The sequence below is a fragment of the Brachyhypopomus gauderio genome, chromosome 17 (assembly GCF_052324685.1).
Source record: "Brachyhypopomus gauderio isolate BG-103 chromosome 17, BGAUD_0.2, whole genome shotgun sequence".
Taxonomy (NCBI): domain Eukaryota; kingdom Metazoa; phylum Chordata; class Actinopteri; order Gymnotiformes; family Hypopomidae; genus Brachyhypopomus; species Brachyhypopomus gauderio.
This window is the reverse complement of record NC_135227.1, coordinates 13,286,352-13,305,974: the sequence shown is the minus strand read 5'-3', so window position 1 is coordinate 13,305,974 and position 19,623 is coordinate 13,286,352. Positions and strand designations below refer to the sequence as shown.

The 19,623-nt window shown below is 44.5% G+C and overlaps 2 protein-coding genes across 3 annotated transcripts in view; one reads left to right on the top strand and one right to left on the bottom strand.

Annotated features, from left to right (window-relative positions):
• The first annotated feature begins 304 nt into the window (after positions 1–304).
• gdf7 (growth differentiation factor 7) lies at positions 305–9,272 on the top strand. Its single transcript, XM_076977919.1, has 2 exons — positions 305–796; positions 3,107–9,272. The coding sequence occupies exons 1-2, from the start codon at positions 466–468 to the stop codon at positions 4,090–4,092; spliced, it is 1,317 nt and encodes a 438-aa protein (XP_076834034.1). The 5' UTR covers positions 305–465; the 3' UTR covers positions 4,093–9,272.
• A 485-nt stretch (positions 9,273–9,757) lies between these two features.
• ldah (lipid droplet associated hydrolase) overlaps positions 9,758–19,623 on the bottom strand; it is a 40,736-nt gene continuing 30,870 nt past the window's right edge. For both annotated transcript variants that reach the window (XM_076977921.1, XM_076977920.1), the window contains exons 6-7: positions 13,346–13,428; positions 9,758–10,914 (exon numbers count right to left, since the gene is read on the bottom strand). In XM_076977921.1, coding sequence (XP_076834036.1) covers positions 10,723–10,914; positions 13,346–13,428 — 275 coding nt within the window. In that variant the 3' untranslated portion in view covers positions 9,758–10,722. The remainder of the gene's footprint in view (positions 10,915–13,345; positions 13,429–19,623) is intronic.

Genomic DNA, 19,623 nt, shown 5'->3' with positions numbered 1-19,623 from the left:
TTCTCAACACGCGATGGCGACGCGCGCACATTAAACTAGTGATGACGGCACCAACGTCGATGTTGAGACGCAATATTGATGTAGTACTTTAACAAGCCTCTCCATCACCATTTAGTGTATAATAATTGGTGGTCAAGGACATGTCAAGACTATAAAATAAATGTTATCCCAATTACGGAATATTGAATAATATCTTAATTCTAGCACACATTACCTGTTTAGGTGTAAATAGATATTCGTCTATAAGTGACAGTTAAAGTTCTGAATCATTGTTTAAGCGGCAGATCGTTTATGAAGTAATTTATTTTGGCCTCTTGGGGCGCTGCTGCATTCGGCGCAACAGGCGTTCCTACACGCCAGATTTTGTCAGATTCAAGATATTAACACTATCTAAAGAGCAAAGGGGAGTTTCCAAAGTCATAATACCCATCCAGCTTTTGCACTTTCGGCCAGAGACCACTGAAAATGAATCCTAGGAAGATTGCCGCTGCCTTCTTATGGTTTTTCTTTTATTTTGGGAATGTTCTTGCGGCTGTGGTACTTGGGTCACTGCAGTCCTCCTCTGGCGCGCCCGATAACGGGCTTGACTCACATCTGGATGCGCACCGTTTAGGAGAGCTGGGAGCAGTCTCCCGGAATGACCCTCCATGGAACGGAACCTCCGTCCATATACCATCATACATGATATCTCTGTACAGGACATTATCAAAGCTCGACCGAAAAGGGGCGAACAGCAGCGTGACACGCTTGCGGAGACATGCCAATACAGTGACCAGCTTCGTGGAGCAGGAGAAAGGTGGGTGTTATTGATCAGACTGTGCGAGTCGGACCGGAGAAGATATATCCGCCGATTATTCCGATTTTTTTTGACAGCATATTTTAAGGGAGATGTAATAACGTTGCTATGATGGGGACGCTCAAATGTACCAACTGTATTCAAAACTATTTCGATACGTAGATCTCTCATGGGGAAGCAGGTCTTGTACCAACAGACAGTAAAATATTGATAGTTTATTTGAATATGTTCGGTAGGTTAGTTAAAGTCGGGCGAATAACTAATCGACTGTTTGGACTTTACTGGGATGTTGCGAATTTGTGTCAGTGCGTCTCTACAATATTATATTGCCTACTTATGATAAATTATAAGAGTTGGTTTTCCAATGTTTTGGAAATTTTAAATACAAAAGCTAATTATTTAAAATACAAAAGAATATTGCAAATTCGACACATTTGACATAATGTTTCCTACATTAAGTCAAATGTGTCGAATTTCCAACATCTGTGATAAATACTTCACTGGCATCTTGAAGTAAACGCTGGGAAGAGGGCGCGTTCCCTCTCCAGGTGTTGCTGATAAAGTGAGAGAAACGGCTAATTCAAAACTCGTGTTCAAATAAGCATCATCGTGACCATTACTGATCTTACATGCACTGTAATTCTAATGTGTAATTATCCCGCATAAGAAAATGCAGCGAGGTGTATTCCATCCTTCAAGAGACGGGCAGGTAAAACAAAATTTATATGCCGTTCATACTCAAACACCTCCTATGTTATAGTTGAGTGCTATTTACCTTAATCAATTGCCTTGTCATTGACTAAATTCGAAATTAGAAGAGAAAAGCAACTGAACTGCAAGATTAAATGTGAAGTGTCACATAAGCAACAATAAATAAATTTTTTAATTGTTCTTTTTATAATAAACATTTTTTTTCGACTTGCAGTCTCCTGATCTTAGAATGGCGATACTGTTTAGGAATGAACTAAACACACCATCAGGTGGCATAAAATAACACCATGACATCACTCTCTGATGGTCTTGAGTCTTGAGGGAAAACTCAGCCACAGGTTGTAGACTTACATAAAAGTTGTAAAAAAAAGGGCCTGTTTCTTCAAATAATTATTTTTTAGGTTATGTCATTGTTATCAGACTCAGATTCTTTATTGTCATTGTAATGAGTACAATGCAGGCCTTTCCAGTGTGCATATAAAACTATGTCTGATAAATGGATGGATGTTAGATTTAGAAGAAGGTGCTCTCCCTGTGGTCATCTCCCACCCCCCCCCCCCCCCCCCCCACTGTGTTTACCCTTCATTTTGACAGCAGCTATTTGTCTTGGTTTGAGATAGGGGTCCGAGAGGCAGCTTCCACCGGACACCAGCCCCTCACACTCCTCCCGAGTACCACGCGCCTGTGGGGCCGGCACAGGCAGATGCCTAACTGTTTGCAATTACCCGTTACTCTTCGTTCTGTCTCTAGATATGACCCAGATCTGGTCTTGGGTTTTTGTGCAACCCGAACATACTGGAAGAGTCCCCTTCATGTCTGAACCGTGACACTGTGGTAGGCATCTCAGGTTCCTCACCTCTCCGGTTTCCACTGTTGAGCTGGATACCGAGATGTCAACAGGAGGGCTTGTTTTACTGTGAGCGCTGGGTCTGGTGTCCCTTAGCGATGCTCTCCTGTCCAGTAGCTCTGGGACAGACAGCATGGTGCAACACGGGCTCAGTATAGGCACGCAAAGACGGGTCACCATCCCACACGGCACTATGGTTAAAATTGCCATGGTGTGTACAAGCTTTCAGTAAACAGGTTCTTGGAGCTTTCTACGGTCTAGCATCAGGTGGGGTGAATGGACTAGTGGCCACGCTTCTTAAGTTGGGAGGTAAAGGCTCGTTGGAGGCCACAAGTCGTGAATGCTTCCTGCCAAGCCCTCATCTCAGTCGATCAGCATAATTAGCAGACACGGCCAAGGGCCAGTCGTGGCCCGACAGGTCGGCCAAACACTCTGCACCTGGCCCAGGCTGCTGAGCGTTTGGAGAAGCCATTTCAGGCCTGTGAATGTTATTCTCATCGAGAAGAGGAGCTGACAGTGTCTGTATGGCATTTTCAGAAGAAAAAAAAAAAAGGCCATGCGGTAGACTGCTCACAACAGGGCGAGGAATGTGAGATTTCTGCCCTGGACAGCTGGCTCTTGTAAAGCACTGCTGAAATCAAATTAACACTGGCCCATTATTGGAATTCCTCCCAGCAGCGCATATTTGTGCGTGTGAGGTTAGTGGGCTTATCTTTCCGTTGTTGTTTTGTCACTTTCCTTCGTGTCCACAGGTAAGGCGCCAGCTGAGACCATGCAGGGGTACGTCTTCGACCTCTCCGGACTCTCGCGAGCGGAGGAGCTGATGGAGGCGGAACTGCGGGTGTTGCGGAGGCCGCCACCCGACCTAAGGGGATTACTGGCCCGAGGAGGAAGCCTGTACCGCCTCTTCCTCTACAGCTACTCCTGTCCCGGCTCGTCACACAGGCCACTGCTGCTCACCTCCAGGACCATCGATGTACTTGATGCCCCCTCGTCCACGTGGGAGGTGTTTGACGTGGGGGCCAGTGTAAAAGCCCACCGCAAGGTGCACAGGACGGATCCAGGCAGTACCCACGTGTGTTTCAACATAACTGCTGTTTCAAACTCAACAGGGTTGGCTGTGCACCCTCCGCTTCTGGGCCTGAGTTGGGGAAGCCAGATGTGGCATGAGAAGGCCTTGCTTGTGGCGTTTTCCCACACCCGCCGGAAGGAGAACTTGTTCAGGGAGATCCGTGAGAAAATGAAGGCTGTGCGGGGTGGGAACTCGCCCAGCCCCGGGCTGGACTGGGGCAGAAGGCCCAGACGTCGACGACGCAGGAGGACCACGCTGCAGGCGAGCCGCTCCGGCGGGGGCGGTGCCGTGGGAATGGCCGGGGGCGGAGGGGGGACAGGCAATGGGGGCAAAGGAGGCGGCAGGAGGAGGTCCCGCTGCAGCCGGAAGCCGCTCCACGTGAACTTCAAAGAGCTGGGCTGGGACGACTGGATCATCGCGCCACTGGAATACGAGGCATACCACTGCGAGGGCGTGTGCGACTTCCCGCTGCGCTCGCATCTAGAGCCCACCAACCACGCCATCATCCAGACACTCATGAACTCCATGGATCCGGAGGCCACGCCCCCCAGCTGCTGCGTGCCATCCAAGCTAAGCCCCATCAGCATTCTGTACATCGACGCGGGGAATAACGTGGTTTATAAACAGTACGAGGACATGGTGGTGGAGAGCTGTGGTTGCAGGTAGCGGTGTGAGAGTGGGGCCTGGCATGTGGCCCCTAGACTTGAACCGCAAAGCAGCCTCTCTCACACAGGGCCTCAGTGTTGCACCGCCAGGCGCGAAAGGAAGAAGACAAAGTGCTTAAACTGTTAAGGGAGGGCTACCGTGGACAAGCGTGTGTGGGTGTGTGTGCGTCTGTATGTGCACACAGTTATGGGCATTTTAAGTGTTCAATAAATGGCCTGGGGACTCATATGCAAAAGCTCTTAACACCCTTCTTCACAAGAGACTAAATTCCCCGGTGGAGAATAAACAACCCCTTGATCGGAAAAGGAGTAAGGCCAGGAATTCCAGAAATGACACTGCATCCTGATAATGTAAACGCAATGATAGAGCGTTGAAGTATTCTTGCAGCAGCTGAGAAAATGTTGAACCACTTTAAACTTAAAAGTCTGTCAGTGAGCACACGTGACTGTGAGACGTAAAGGAGCGGCGCGCCTGACGCTCGGCTTAGCACATAGGAATCTCGGTAGCATCTCTGATAAACATAAGAATGAGTAGAAAAACCAACTAAAACCAAAAAAACAGTCGCCTTGATTCGAGGCAGCACTTCCTGACTGAACGTTGGTGGTTCTGACTCTTTCCTGAAGGTCACCTTACACAGTGTGTTTTTCCATTCGGAGGGAGCTCGGGTTGTTTTTATAATCAAGAAATGCATTCTGTGATTTATTGACTATGGCAGTTCTGAGTTTTGTATCAAGATAACCCACACACATCTGATGCTCCCCAGAGCTGACATCTCGCTTCCTTTACGTGGCCCATAGGACAGTGTCTGCCTGGCCCATGAGAGGAAACTCAGAAACCTTGCGCTGTGGACCCAGGGTAATGACACAGCAAGCAATTTCGCGTCGCATTCAAAAGGGCCGCTTGCGCTCGAGTCGTTTAAGGGCTCTTTGTGCTGAAAGTGAAGTTGCAGTCCATCCCACACTTGGCATCTGCCGCACAGCAGGACGACTGTGTTATGCAGGATATCCAAATGTGTAAAGAGACAGACGACTCCAGCGCACTCCGCGACCTCAGACCTTACACCGCGAAAGAAGCCGGCCAGGCCAAAATCAAAACGATCCCTGGCATTGTGTTGTTTCCCTGTTTGACAGCCCTCTCACCGGGTCTAAGTGCAAGGGGTCGGGGCTGTTTGTGTCCCGTTACTCTTGTGTTGTCTCTCCTCCTCTTTCCACTAGAACACATCTGTAATTAGAATAAACACTGCTGGGAGCAGATCCTCACTAACATAGTCTCACCTCAGACACCTGCTAACAGCTAGAGCATGGTGGAAAGTAACAGAACAGAACAAAGAAAAGATGTGAAATCACTACGTTTTGAGCTAACCTATTGAAATTTAAGACTGTCTTCTTTGTTAGAATCATCTACATAATTTCATACATATCTTGAGATGTGACCAAATATGTGTTTTCAGCACAGACTTGAGGGCCCACCCTGTGGCCTGAGGGTCACGGCTTAGACGTGTGCTGTCTGTAACTCCTGAAGCATACATGTTAGAATAAATGTGCTATTGATTCTATTTTAATAATAGTTTTTCTTAGTTTACATTTTCTTTGTATGCTTATAAATTTTTTTTTGCAATTTCAAAAACATACCCATAATGCAAATGAGAAAAACATTTATAATGTAATGTATGTATTCCAGTGAATGCATTATTAACTAGGAGTTACCTTTCAGAGTTTCACAGTTTTTTTCATTATTAACAGAGAAAAAAAATATTTTCATCAGAAAATTTTGCAAAACATTTTTTGTCAGTTCTGATGAGGGGAATCAACAAAAGATTGCACAAAAACAGCACTTGGACTATGGGCAAGAAAGGCAGTTTTATTGCCTTGTGATCTTAAAGGCATGAAAAGGTACAAACAAAATAAGATAAGACTCCATCTCTTCAAAATGTTTTATTACCTAGTCAGTCAAGGTCAGTTCTACTCATTCCCATTTTAAAAAATCTCAGGGGGATGATGGGGACAATGATGGGGGCTCTCCTGGGGACAAACGAGGGGACAATTACATTAACTTCTAATTAGCTTTGGACTTACGACATTGCTTTTGTCATGGCAACTGCACTAACAACCTAGGCAATGACAAAATTACTGTTACGAGTATTGTGCTTGCTTTTAGCCCCAGAGGCTGGGATAAGTCGCGCTGTTGCATTTAAGTGGTCTTAATGACTGCTGTTAAGCTTTTGGAAGTTACTGACTCGCCGAGCTGCAAAGGCAACTCTTTGTTGTGCCTTGTTGTTTGGCGTGAAAAGCCCGTGGAGTCATTTAGAGGGGAAGGTGTTCCAATCCGCAGGCCAAGGGCTTTCTGACAATGAATGTAAATCCGGTGGCATGGCCACGGTTCGAGGGGATTGGCAACCTTTCGGTATACATCATCGCTAAGCAAAGTTCACTTTGTAAGAATCTCACAGCATCTGTTTTGCTTTACCATACCCCATTTATTGTGTATTGGTCTAAAAAATGAGATGAAATGGTCAAACACTGAGCAAGCATTCGTTCTCATAAGGGAAGCTGAAAATAGCAGTGTGTGTTTGTACTCCTTTTAAAATACCAGCCTGAACTTTTATTACATTTAACATCTCAAGGCCCACTCATATTTGTGTTTTTTAGTGTATGGTGAAAGAAAGATAATTGTACCAAACAGAAACTCAGAAAATGTCCACTGATTATACGCCTCTGTCTTAAATACAGGAAGCATGTTAGACCATTGACAATGCACTGTGTGCGTGCGCGTGTGTGTATGTATAAGATGAATGGGAGTGTACATAATTCAATTGTAAATGATCTGTAAACAGCTATGTATTTTTATTTTATGGAAAAACTATTTAGTAGTATATGTAAAAAATATATATATACATCTATATAAATTTCAAACCACAAATGTATCCTCATTTTTTATTTCACCCATGTCTTTGCATTTTTTAAGTGGCACACATTATTTTATTAAAGAAAAAGCTATTGATAACAAAGATAAGCAAACACAAACAGGCTCGTGCAGGAAATCGTCTTTCCCAGACATCCATATGAAAGTGAACCCTTACTGACTTACTGTCTCACCCACGTCTCCAGAATCATTATTAGGGTTCTGTTTTGTCTCGTTTTTTTGCCAGCAAAGTATTCCAAAAGTTTCCAGGTAATTCTGAATTCCATCGAGCGGAAGGTGGAGGGAGGAGATGGTATTGTCGATTGCTGGCAAAGATGTCGTTATGTGTTATGCGCTCCATAATCTATAGGCTCTATGAGGAGTTTGGTGTGTAGAATGCTCCTATGTGTGTGTATGAGGGGATGTGGGCGTATGTGTGTGGGGTCCCTTTGGAAGCTTCTAAACATTGCTTCATGCCCTTGTACAAAGTGCATGTCCACAGAGGGTTGTGATGCAAGAGGAAGTAAAGCAATGTGTTTAGTGTTTCAGAAATAATGTAAGAGACATACCATTTGCCTGGTGAACCTATGAAACACTATAACTGTGAATCCAGATAATTGATATTTGCGATGAGTCTAAACTGCATTATTCAAAAATTTTCTTTGGACAACATTCTCAGGTTAATTTGGCAGTAATTTGACAATAAATATTCAAGTGCAATCGTAACTCATTACAATTTTCCTTTAATTGTATCTCTTTAAATTCACTCCAATTAGAATAGATCTATATATGCAGCCTATGACGGCTTATAATAAATGACAGGAAGGGAAGACTTTTTTGTAGACAACTAGACTTTTCTTTTTGTTTCGGAGCATCCAAAAGTCTTCTAAATGCCGAAAATGTAAAAAATTATTTACATGAATTTCATCATCAATTCTGAATGTAAATAGCTTCCTGGAGTGTTCATCAACAAAAAAAGAAGTAAGAGACAGGGACTGAGCATAAAACTATAAGGATCAGCTATCCATTGCTACATTAGTGCAGCCATGCTGTAGAAAAACAGCTCAAGGTAAATAATGACAATGAGAATAGAGATGGATATTTTTGCCAGTGTTATATATATATGTTTATTAGCAATAATAGAACATGTCAGGACATTAGACTATGGAGGATCTTTACAGATGTGATTTAATTTAATTTAATGTGCTGACACAGTAGTTTGGAAGAATGAGTGATGACTGCATGTCAAAACTGCTGTCTGTGATCCACATTTCTGCAACAATAAGACAGGAACCAACATTTTTTCATATTACCTGAAGATAAAGTTCAGTGCAAAGGAGCATTGTGAGAGAAAAAAAAAAGTCCATTATTTTGGTCTTGGTACCGAAGGCTTCTTTAGATAGAGGTACATCACATTGCTACGTTGATGAAAAAACTGAACAAAGAGTAACTATTACAATGTAAAAACAAAACATAACGAAGAACAGTGGAACAAATATGATCCGTTGCAGATGATATTTGGCAGGAAAGAGCCAGTATATCTCTGGAACAACTCTTCATCACCACAAAAAACCCAAACCACTTTGGAAATGTAAAACAGTAAAGCTTGTTTGCTTTGCCACAATTCAGTCCACCCGGGCGGGATTACTCCATTTCCTTCAATGAACTAGCCCTGCCTCCTGGTTTAAATCAAGGATAAGCAAATTAAGGGACTTTGTCATTCTCTTCTGAAGAGGCAGAACAGGGAGATTAAAGAGGCCTGGGTTTACATGGCAAGTCTTTCCTCTGAGACGTCCGGACGACCAGATCAGCTGGAGATGTTTTACTCTCCGTTTGTTCAGCTTTTTGACAACTGAAGATGTTGAGCACTAGTGCTCGCTAAGTGTGGGAACTAAAGAGGAATTATGTATAATTCAGTGAAAAAAAAATGACGACACAGCAACGGTTAATGATGATTTGCTAGTGGCATTGTAAAGTTTTGGTTTAGGGCTTGACAGCATTGAAATCCAAAGTACACTTTCTACTGCTGTAGTCACGAATTATACCACGTCCACACATCAAAGCGGGATTTGAAATGTTTGTCAAGACTAACAAATTTATGAGACTTTCTGTTGCTGTGGGCATTCTTGAGGGAAAACTCAGACTCGCCTTCCATAATGAACTAGTGAAAGCCATGAGAGGAGATTCAGGATCTACTATAAAGTTTTCTTACAGCAAGGCCTTCTTTGGTTGCTCCATTCACCATAAAATAATCTCTTGGGGGACTTCTGCAGCCAAGTGGGGGCCCACAAAAAACCTGTATGATTTTCAGTCAAAGTGATCTGCAGCTTTTCAGGTAAAACATTATTCCAGAGTCTCTGTACGATGTCTGAGGAAATAAAACCAATCAATTCCTAGCGACAGGCGTGATGTTGAGGGCCAGTCATATTGCGAGTGCTGCAAATACACAGAATCTGTATTCACTGAACTGCTGCATAGCCGGAAGACATGAAAATTCATAATTCTGTGGTTGTTAAAGGACCCAGGGTGCTGTTGCTGTGATATGGCCTCTGACCCATTCGGTTCCTGCCAGTCCACATTCATCCTGGTTTCTGTGCTATTATGACAAGAAAAAAGTCTAAACCCATTTAAGGGTCTAGGTTTTCATTTGAAATCAAATGCACATGAATGCAAGAATTTCTAGAGTAAAAAAATTAAATAAAATCACAGAAACAATGTTGGCAAAATTGGCTAAAAACATGTATTACAAATATATATTTTGACAAATTTGTACATATTTTTATGATTCAAAATACATTTGTGGATATTATATAATTATCCTTTACCCTGTTTTATACATTTTGGGTTTTATATGCAAATGTCATAGATTAATTATAACATTTTCAGAATGTCTTAGTATAAATTCCCAAATATCTGTGAAGCCATTAACAGCCATGGAAGCTTGACATAAAAACCAGATTTTTTTATTTTCTTGTTTGTTGACTTTTTTTCCACAATAAAGGGAATGTCTTAAAACATAAGCGACGTTCGCACCCTTCAGAAGCGTCTTGATACACTGGTGTGCACAGGATATTTTCACAGCTTTAGACCTAAAGCCAAACCCGGGTCAGGAGGATGATGGTGAAGGTCTGTTGTTCCTCGCTCTGCCCGGGGCCTGGCGCACAAAGGCATAGGCTGGGAAACATGCTTCCATTTGGAACCTTCTCACAGGTCTAAATACAAGCAGCAGCCAGTGACATAAGAACCACATTTAACATTTTAGACTGTTGGTCTGCATCACTACAAATACGGTCTTTTTTTTTTTTTTTTCCTTAATGATTTTTTCTTCTGTGTTGGTCGAACAGTTACATATGGAACACTGGTTAAGATGTAAGCTTCAAGAATCAATTAAAAAGTGCTAAGCAACAAAAACAAAATAAAAAAAAGTGCTTTACAATCCCTGCCTGTTGTGTTTCTGCACATATGGCCTAGCTTTTGGACACAACTGCACTGCCAGCTTCCATGCCCTCATGATGTAAAATAACACAATAAGTGCGAGATTAGTCCCACACGTATTTAAACAGTGCACGTTTTACAGGGTGTTCACCGACAACCAGCAGGTTCCTGCACCCTAATGAAGGCCTCTGCAAAGATCTTGATAAGGTCTGCCTGCTAATGGCCCCTATAAACTGGCATGGAACACAAGGCCAGTCTAAGTCTGTGTAAGCCACAGCGCTGGTCCTAGTAGGGTTACAGAGCCTGGAGGTCATCACGGATCCACTCTGAGGTCATGCTGGCCATCTCCTTCCCTGTATCTAAGACAAATGCATGACAGAAGTCTTGCTCACACAGACGAATGTCCCCGTCTGGAAAGTCTTTTCGAATGTCATGGTAGTACTCCACAGGGCACCAGTGGTCGTTTGCTCCATAATAAAAAATGAGCTGGGGGCAGAAGGAGGGAGGGAGGGAGAGAGAGAGGGAAGGAGAGATAGACAGCAAGAAACGGAGTGAGAGAAGGAAAACTGTAGGTCACTGATTCTACATACAAGACTTACAATTCAGAATTGATTAGAAGTGTAAGACATAGAAATATGCGTCTTGAGTGCCTTTAATGCAACTTTACATTCTTTACAAATACTTACCAAAATAACAATGGGAATTTTAGTTTTACTGCATTTTCCTGGATCTGAGGAAAACGTTTATAAAATAATATCTATGGATATTATTATTTTAAAAGTGCAAAAGAAAATATAGGGACAGGGCAGTAGATTAGGTAAAAGGATAAAAGGTTCGTATTTGTATAGTTTATGAACAAAGTCCACTACTTTTGTGGTGTGGAGAGCAGTTTTACTCAGGTCCTAACAGGCAGATATCTCATACATGTTCACATTAGATTTCACCTGGTAGAACAATTTTATAAATAGCTGGCAAAAACAAGCCCAACATTTTTTTTGCAACATTAGACATGTCCAACATTAGAACAATTCCAGTCAAGCTAAGCCCAAAAGCCACTGGAGTGACCAATTTACCATCCACAAATCACCAGCGTCTTCCTGAGTGGGGTCAGATTCTGTCAGAACAGGGAAATCTGTGCATTTTAGGTAAGGCACAGCCGATCTTGACAAACAGCCACGGTACACTACTTGAACTCTCAAACCATAGCAACCTAAGCTCAGTTTTACCATGCCAAACCCCACTGGAAGTGAACAGCCGTGGGCCCCTTCATTTCCTGGGGCAGCATCCCAAACCGTTGAGGCTTTCACTGAGGGGCTGCTCCTTTCAGCTGCCTGGACAAGACCCTTGGTGGCATAGGAGTGAACGAGACCTATCACATTACCTTTGAACACAAACACACCATAAACAAGACAGCCTTCAAGCCACAGAAGGCACACTCAAACGATAGCAAAGCCCACACACAAAATCAACAAATCTGGAACAAGCGCTTTCTGGAAGATGAGAATGTAGGAACGATCAATGTTAATTAAGATATTCTGAAGCTAGACCATAAAATTTTGCTGTCCTCCATCTCTCTCTGGATGATGACTATGATTATCCAGCTGAACAGCCAATATAGGGAAAGAAACCTACCCCTGACTCCTCAAGACCCTTTATTGTCTAGTGCTATACACAATAGAAAGATCACATCAACTTGTCAACTGCTTTGCATGATCTTGCTGAAGAATTGCATAATGTTTGGCCTTCTGAGGACTAAATCAGATAATCGTGATGACCTCTACACCTACCTGCCTGATCGATTTCCACACAGCCTATAAATCTAATAAAGAAGTCCAATGTGGTTTAAGGCTGAAACGGAGTTCAAACGTATGACCTCCCCTTTTTCACCTGCAATTCTCTCAAAAACAATCACTCTGGTAAGGTTGATTGTTGGCGATAGGCCAGCCATGCTTGGTGGTGTCAACCACCCAGACTTCTACAAAGCACCTGAGAGCATGCCAGGGTCATGGCAGGGTCATGGCTGGCGTGCTTGGAGCAGGAGCTACAGACTGAGGACGGCGTTACCCGCGTGCCGAGGCACAACATGGCGGCTTCCAGCAGAATCCTTGCGAACCCCGTTTACGTGCGTGAGCTTCTCCATAAGTTTGTTTCTTCTCTGGACGTTTTAAAGAGGTCTCCTTTCAGTGTAAGACAGCAGGAAGGCGCCGTACGTCTTGTGACATTCAGGGTTAAGACGGGTGATGTGCACGAGAAGCAGAGTGAGAGCGGCTATGATATCACCTTTTTAACTGATGACAGATAAAGTCCACCAGTCATCGACATCCCAGCCATGTGGCCTCTGGTTAGTATCAAGGCAGTGCGTTATAAAAACACACACACACACACACACACACAGATACATACGTACACTCACACAGACACACACACACAGATACGTACGTACACTCACACAGACACACAGATACGTACGTACACACAGATACGTACGTACACACACACACACACACAGATATGTACGTACGTACGTACACACACACACACACACACACACACACACACACACACACACACACACACACAATTCTTCATGCCTCTAGAGAGCTAGGGTAAGACAGGGCTCTACATTCAGGGAGCTCACTGTGGTCTTGAGTTATTCTCAGCAAACACACAGTGAGTGAGCGTAGGGCAAACCTGCCACAAAGATAAACGGATTTCTGCTGGGCAATCTGGGAAAGCCTGTGTGCCTGTGGCGTGTCCACAGATTTGATTTTGTTTGTTTTTTGAAGGAAACTCACAAAGCTCCGTAACAAGCTGCACCCTGAACTTGTACCATAGTCATCAGTCAGTAAACGTGCTTCTTGATTTGTGATGTCTGCCACTGCTGTGAGTCACTGGTCAGCGTTGGCGGAGCGTCTACCTTGTGGAGGTGCTTCCGAATGGTGGAGTTGTCTCGGCCCAGGACCAGTCTCATTTCTTGACTTCCCATGTACATGGCGTTGGCTGTGAGGCGAGACAGAGAGAGAGAGTCATACAGAATGCAAACAGAGACAGCGGCAGAGAGATACACGGGGACGCACATACCACATTTTAGAAACATTTACAAAATATGAACAAAGCAGGCACTATGATGGCTGAATTCTCCCTGCCCCCACACAAAAGCACCTCTGTGAACAAACGGTGAAACGAGGCTTTCACAACACACTGGCGAAGACTGCATCTGTTCCCATTTGTCAAGAACGCATTATTCAAAGAAGCGAGCTGCACTTTGAAATCCGACAGATACACGGTCTCTCCCTTCCTCTGAGCGCGGGTCTGTGGGCCTTTTCCAGCCATGTTCATTTATGATGAATTTTCAGTGCAGCTCTGAGCAGGAGATACTGGAGAGGAAATATGAAAAGCCTTCTCTGGAGACCCAATAACCCCAGGCCTTTGATCTTACATTCCACTCCAGAATTCCATTAGCACAGGCGTGTTATTAGAAGCATTAGATGAGGCTCATTATTTTAGTGTTCACATGAACGCAGACTGTGGCTGCCATTTAATCACCCCTCCCCTGTCCCTCAGAAACATGAACATAGTGCAAAGTGTGTGTCCTCCAACACACACACACGCACGCACGCGCGCGCACGCACACACACGCACACGCACACACACACACACACGATACATACACACAGAGATAGACACACACGTGCAAGATTCATGAGTGAAACAATGCTGCAGGACATGATGACCTTGGAAAGTGTTCAGTAAGAATGATCGTTCTGTCTGTGTGTCTGGACCAAATGTCTGGGTGAGAGGGGCGTTTCTGTTCCATGTAACTGGGATTGTCCTCTTAGCTGGGGTCTCTGCTGCCTGATTCTCCTTCCTTTGCAAGGGTGTGGGTGTATGTACATGGCAGTCTGAACACATGTATGTACATGGCAGTCACGAGTGCAAGCGTGTGCGTGCGTGCGTGTGAGTGTGTGCAAATCAACAAGCTCCTTATATTACTTGCAGGGTCCATTCAGCAAAGAGGAAGCAGGAATCTGACCATACATCCGCACTGCCTTGCAACAAATATTAATCATCATCTGAAAAATGCATCCCCCACCATAATGAACACAAAACTCTTTGGGCCTGAAAAAAATGAGGGGAGCGGGGCAGGCATCTATTTTCTATACTACACCATCGCCACCACAACAGGCCAAGCAAAGCAAATAGCCACTCACATAACAAAAATAACAAATACTTAACATAAAACTAGGGATGCACCGAAAATTCGGCCACCGAAAATTTTCGGCCGAAATGGCTTAAATTTGCATTTTCGGTTTTCGGCCGAAATACTTTCATCACCGAAACAACACGGCCGAAACAATGTGCTGTGATGACGCAAGCAAAAATCGCCACCTGCACGCGCTTATTTGGATAAAGCTAGCAAAAAAGTTTTCCAGTGATGGCGCCAAGGCAAAAGACATTACACCAAACATTATGGAACTCGTTGCCTTAGATGATCAGCCGTTCTCTGTCGTAGGGATTTCATAGGCTAGAGCACATTGAGCCCCGTTATGTTTTGCCGAGCAGACGACATTTCTCAGAAGCGTGTTTACCTGAGCTGTTTAATGTTGTTGCAACTCACGTCACGTTTTTATGAGAGAATTTATATTTATCTTTCAGGCCAGTCCGTTATAATTAAATTTAACTCGTATAAAATACATATATTTATCCTCTCGGATAAAAACGGTCTGCAAGCGAGTTAAATTTAATTAGTGGTCGGCCATTGTCAGCTTTATCGCCGTTAACGGCCCACCACTACTGTAATGTCAGTGCTAAATAAATATTTTCAAATCAAATTTTGTAGTTGATTTATTCTTTGAATAGCAATGCCTTGATTTTAGTGAGGTTAGCCATAAATCCAATGTTACTAATAATTGGCATAATGTATTTTGGTGTTTCGGTTTTCGGCCTTGGTTTCCTCATTTTCGGTTTTGGCTAAGAATTTTCCTTTCGGTGCATCCCTACATAAAACACATCATAAGCACAACATAAACACAAACAAATACTTACATAAACCCTTACATAAGTGAAAATGAGCTGTGATATTTTAGAACAAGGTTAATCCTTAATGGCGGTCTATTAATGTCTGAGAGGCTAGTTAGACATTTGGCACTACTAGGCTGAATGTAGAGGGGTCAGAGGCAAAAGTGCAATAGGTCAGTTATGGAAGAAGGGAAAAGCTACGATGATGTTTTAGGGCGTCATGATGCTGCATGCAAACCAGCAGCTGGGAGGGTAAGGACACCTGTTCAGGTGCTGATGCATTATTTGTTATTATTTTGCTTAATGAAATCTGGTGTACAGCTTAAACAACATTTTTGAATGTAAAAAAAGTATAGTATAAATTACAGATTAATACAAAATGTATTAATGACAGATAAACTGGAATGATGCCACTGATATGCCCAAAACCCAAAACATTTACATAAACTGTTGTGTGGTGCCAATGCTTTGTGTTTCATGCCCAACAGTTCAAACCAACCCATCCACTACCAATATTTCAAGGTTCAGACGACTGCAAAGTTAGCTTGCTGACCCTGTTGGGTATTAAGTTTTCGTTTTAGAAAAAAAATCACTTTTGGGTTGAAGATTAAAGAAGTGTTTACACACACACAGGTTAGAAAGTCCTTAGAATAATCTTTGAGTGTCCAGCAGGGAGGAGCCGTACTGTGTTTTAGTTACTCTGGGATGTTTGTGTTTTTAGATGCTTTAGTTGTTGTGATGTTGTTGGTGCAGTGTTGACGACCCAATACAGAGTCGGATCCTTCAAAACCGTGATTCAATACAGACCAGACTGAGACAGGCTGTTACCATAACATGCTGGACATCACCCACCACCTAATACCACCTAATTAGAATGGCAAATGGGAAAAGGGAGATTTGGAAAGAAGGAGAATGAGAGAGGAAGAGTAAGACAATATGAGAGAGAGAGTATTAGAGAGAGAGAGAGAGAGGGGTAGTGAGGGGGATGAGTGTGCCAGTCTTGGGCCAGTGATGTGCGAGACATCCCCTGGTCTATCTCACTTATCTCCAGGGGGCTGTCTGGGCTGGGGGCTTGGCAGGACACAGCATTCCAGCCCAATTTACACATCCTCACACATGCACCTAGTTACCATCCGACAGAAGAGGCTCAGAAGACACACACATGCACCCGGACTCATCTAGTGAGATCACCCAAGACTCTCAAGTAGCGGCAAAACAGAACGATCGAGAATTTCCATCCTCGACATATCTTTGCCTACTGAAATTGAAATCATGGACATAGATACATATAGAACATCAATCAAACTATTCACACGTAGAAGATACGACACTGAAAATATGGGCTGGAAAACTCGAGCTTAAAAGCGAGTGCAGGAGGCTACAGGAAAAGGCTGGCCGGCGTTAGCGGTCCGTCTTCACAACTCAAAAGGCGAAGCCCCGTTCCTGCAGACATTTCTCACAGGCTGTGGGTGGCGATGACTGGGCATACTGGGCATACTGGGCACTAAAAGCAGAGCAGCCAGACGCTCCCTCCCCCCTGGCTGATACAGAAGACGTTCTCGTTCCCATGTGTACCTCTGCGCTGCATGCGTGATAAAGGCAGAATGAAGCACTTGATCCTGACGGCTCTCTCCTGCGTGCTCCACGTCTCGGATGCACATGTGTTTCCTCCACCAAACGGGACCTGCGCTGGTGAGCGTTCACACTGCTGTCTAGAGAGACAGAAACGTGTCTCTCATTACGCCGAACCTGAGAGAGTCGTCCATCGTCACTCTCAAATTGTAGCTGAAAGCTAATCCAAAACGGCTTGGGTGGCACTTTCCTGTTGCTTGCAGTGTTCTGTGAGAAATGACACCTGTATTTAATCAGAGCGGCCAGGTTACAAAACGACGATAATAGCCTTTGTTGGAACAGCGTAAAAGCTCCTGTCAGTTTCTGTTGTGAACTACAACGATTCAATTACTGTTGCACGGCAATGAACAAAGTGGCACAATAACCGTCATTATAAAATTAGACACAAAATGAGGACACGCCGATCAAGAGTACTACTGAGCAAAGAACAACAGCCCTCAACATTCCCAGAGCTAGCAGGGTGGATGTTTCTCAGAGCTCAACAAAAATGTCTTGCCTAAGGATATGAGGTCATAAGAAGCCAAAACCTCAATATCATTCAATATAACTATTGACGAAACAATCCACAGTGTGCAAAATCAGGAATCTGTGTGGTTGACTTATGACTTTCTAAAGTTACCGCTAAACAGCTCAAATACTTCAGCCTCTGCACTACGTTTGGTTTGATCATTTTAGTGCCCTTGGGTGTTTGTCCAATGCTTTTCATCTTTAAATGACGCCTGCACGAGCCAACTCCATTTACATAGCTTATCCATTTACATTACATTTACGCAGCTTATCCATTTACATTTTCACCATTTTGGCTCATACTAACAACTGGAACATACAAAAGCTCTTTCTTCGCAAACTCTACAATTTGTACTGACTGAAATGTACACATCTAATTTAAATAACCAGTCTGCTATGCACATTGTGCAGAGTAACTGCATCTCCCTAAATCCCAGTTTTGCTTATGTAAGAACAAAGGCTAAATTAATTTGCGTCCATGTTCCACTGTGGTCTCATCGCATCTTGCAAAGCAATTGGTCTGGGCTGGGCACAAGAACCTCTAGTTTCCTGTTGTGCAACTGCCACTGCTTGAGATTACCTTCCAGATGCAGATGCCCTCCTCGGAGTCGGAGCGGTGCAGCGGAGACGATGCCCCGTGGGCCGTTTCACTAGTGCTCTGCTCCACCTAACGGTGGCTGGAGACCTTAAATTCACTCACACCAGCTTATTTTTCATCAACATGAAAGCACAAAGATTTGGGAAATAATTTTTTTTTTTTGGGGGGGATTTTGCCAGTCCTTATGAGGAAGGAGGATGATAAAGTATTAATACAGCAAGAAACAAAAACCAAACTGTATTTATAATTATGTGTAATCTTAATCATGTGGAAATATCACTATTGACGCCAGCCTGGTCAACTTTGCGCAAGTGCAGACAGGTGTGTGTGTGTGTGGGGGGGGGGGGGCGGGGCATGAAGGTGAAGGGCGGGGCAGGATGTTAGTGAGTCTGGCCATGTTCACCATGCTCTGCTCTGGACCGCTGAGGGGAAACAGACTTCTAGCGGCCACGCTTCCCTTCTGCATTCTCGTCAGCCGAGGGTGGGGGTGGGGTGGGTATGGGGGGATGGGTGGAGCGAGAGCAAGAAACAGATCAAATCTCTTGCTTTTCTGAAAAAAAGAAAATGGTGGAAAACGCTGACTGTTTCTTATTTAGATTATTCTGCATCATGAAGAGAACAGAAAGCAATAAGCTGAACAAAGCACAGGGGTGGAGGCCAGAGGGCTGTGGTGAAGCAGGACATCACAGGCACAGGGGTGGAGGCCAGAGGGCTGTGGTGAAGCAGGACATCACAGGCACAGGGGTGGAGGCCAGAGGGCTGTGGTGAAGCAGGACATCACAGGCACAGGGGTGGAGGCCGGAGCGTTGTGGTGAAGCAGGACATCACAGGCACAGGGGTGGAGGCCGGAGCGTTGTGGTGAAGCAGGACATCACAGGCACAGGGGTGGAGGCCGGAGGGCTGTGGTGAAGCAGGACATCACAGGCACAGGGGTGGAGGCCGGAGCGCTGTGGTGAAGCAGGACATCACAGGCACAGGGGTGGAGGCTGGAGCGTTGTGGTGAAGCAGGACATCACAGGCACAGGGGTGGGGGCCGGAGCGTTGTGGTGAAGCAGGACATCACAGGCACAGGGGTGGAGGCTGGAGCGTTGTGGTGAAGCAGGACATCACAGGCACAGGGGTGGAGGCCGGAGCGTTGTGGTGAAGCAGGACATCACAGGCACAGGGGTGGAGGCCGGAGCGCTGTGGTGAAGCAGGACATCACAGGCACAGGGGTGGAGGCCGGAGCGCTGTGGTGAAGCAGGACATCACAGGCACAGGGGTGGAGGCCGGAGCGCTGTGGTGAAGCAGGACATCACAGGCACTGTTCCTCCTCCCTAAAGAGCGTCCAGGGTGGCTCCTCCCATAGATAATCAATGAGCTTGGCTTCACATAAACTTGATCCATTTCCACATGCAGTTAACATGAGAGCATCAACATTCTCAATTTCAAGTGAATGC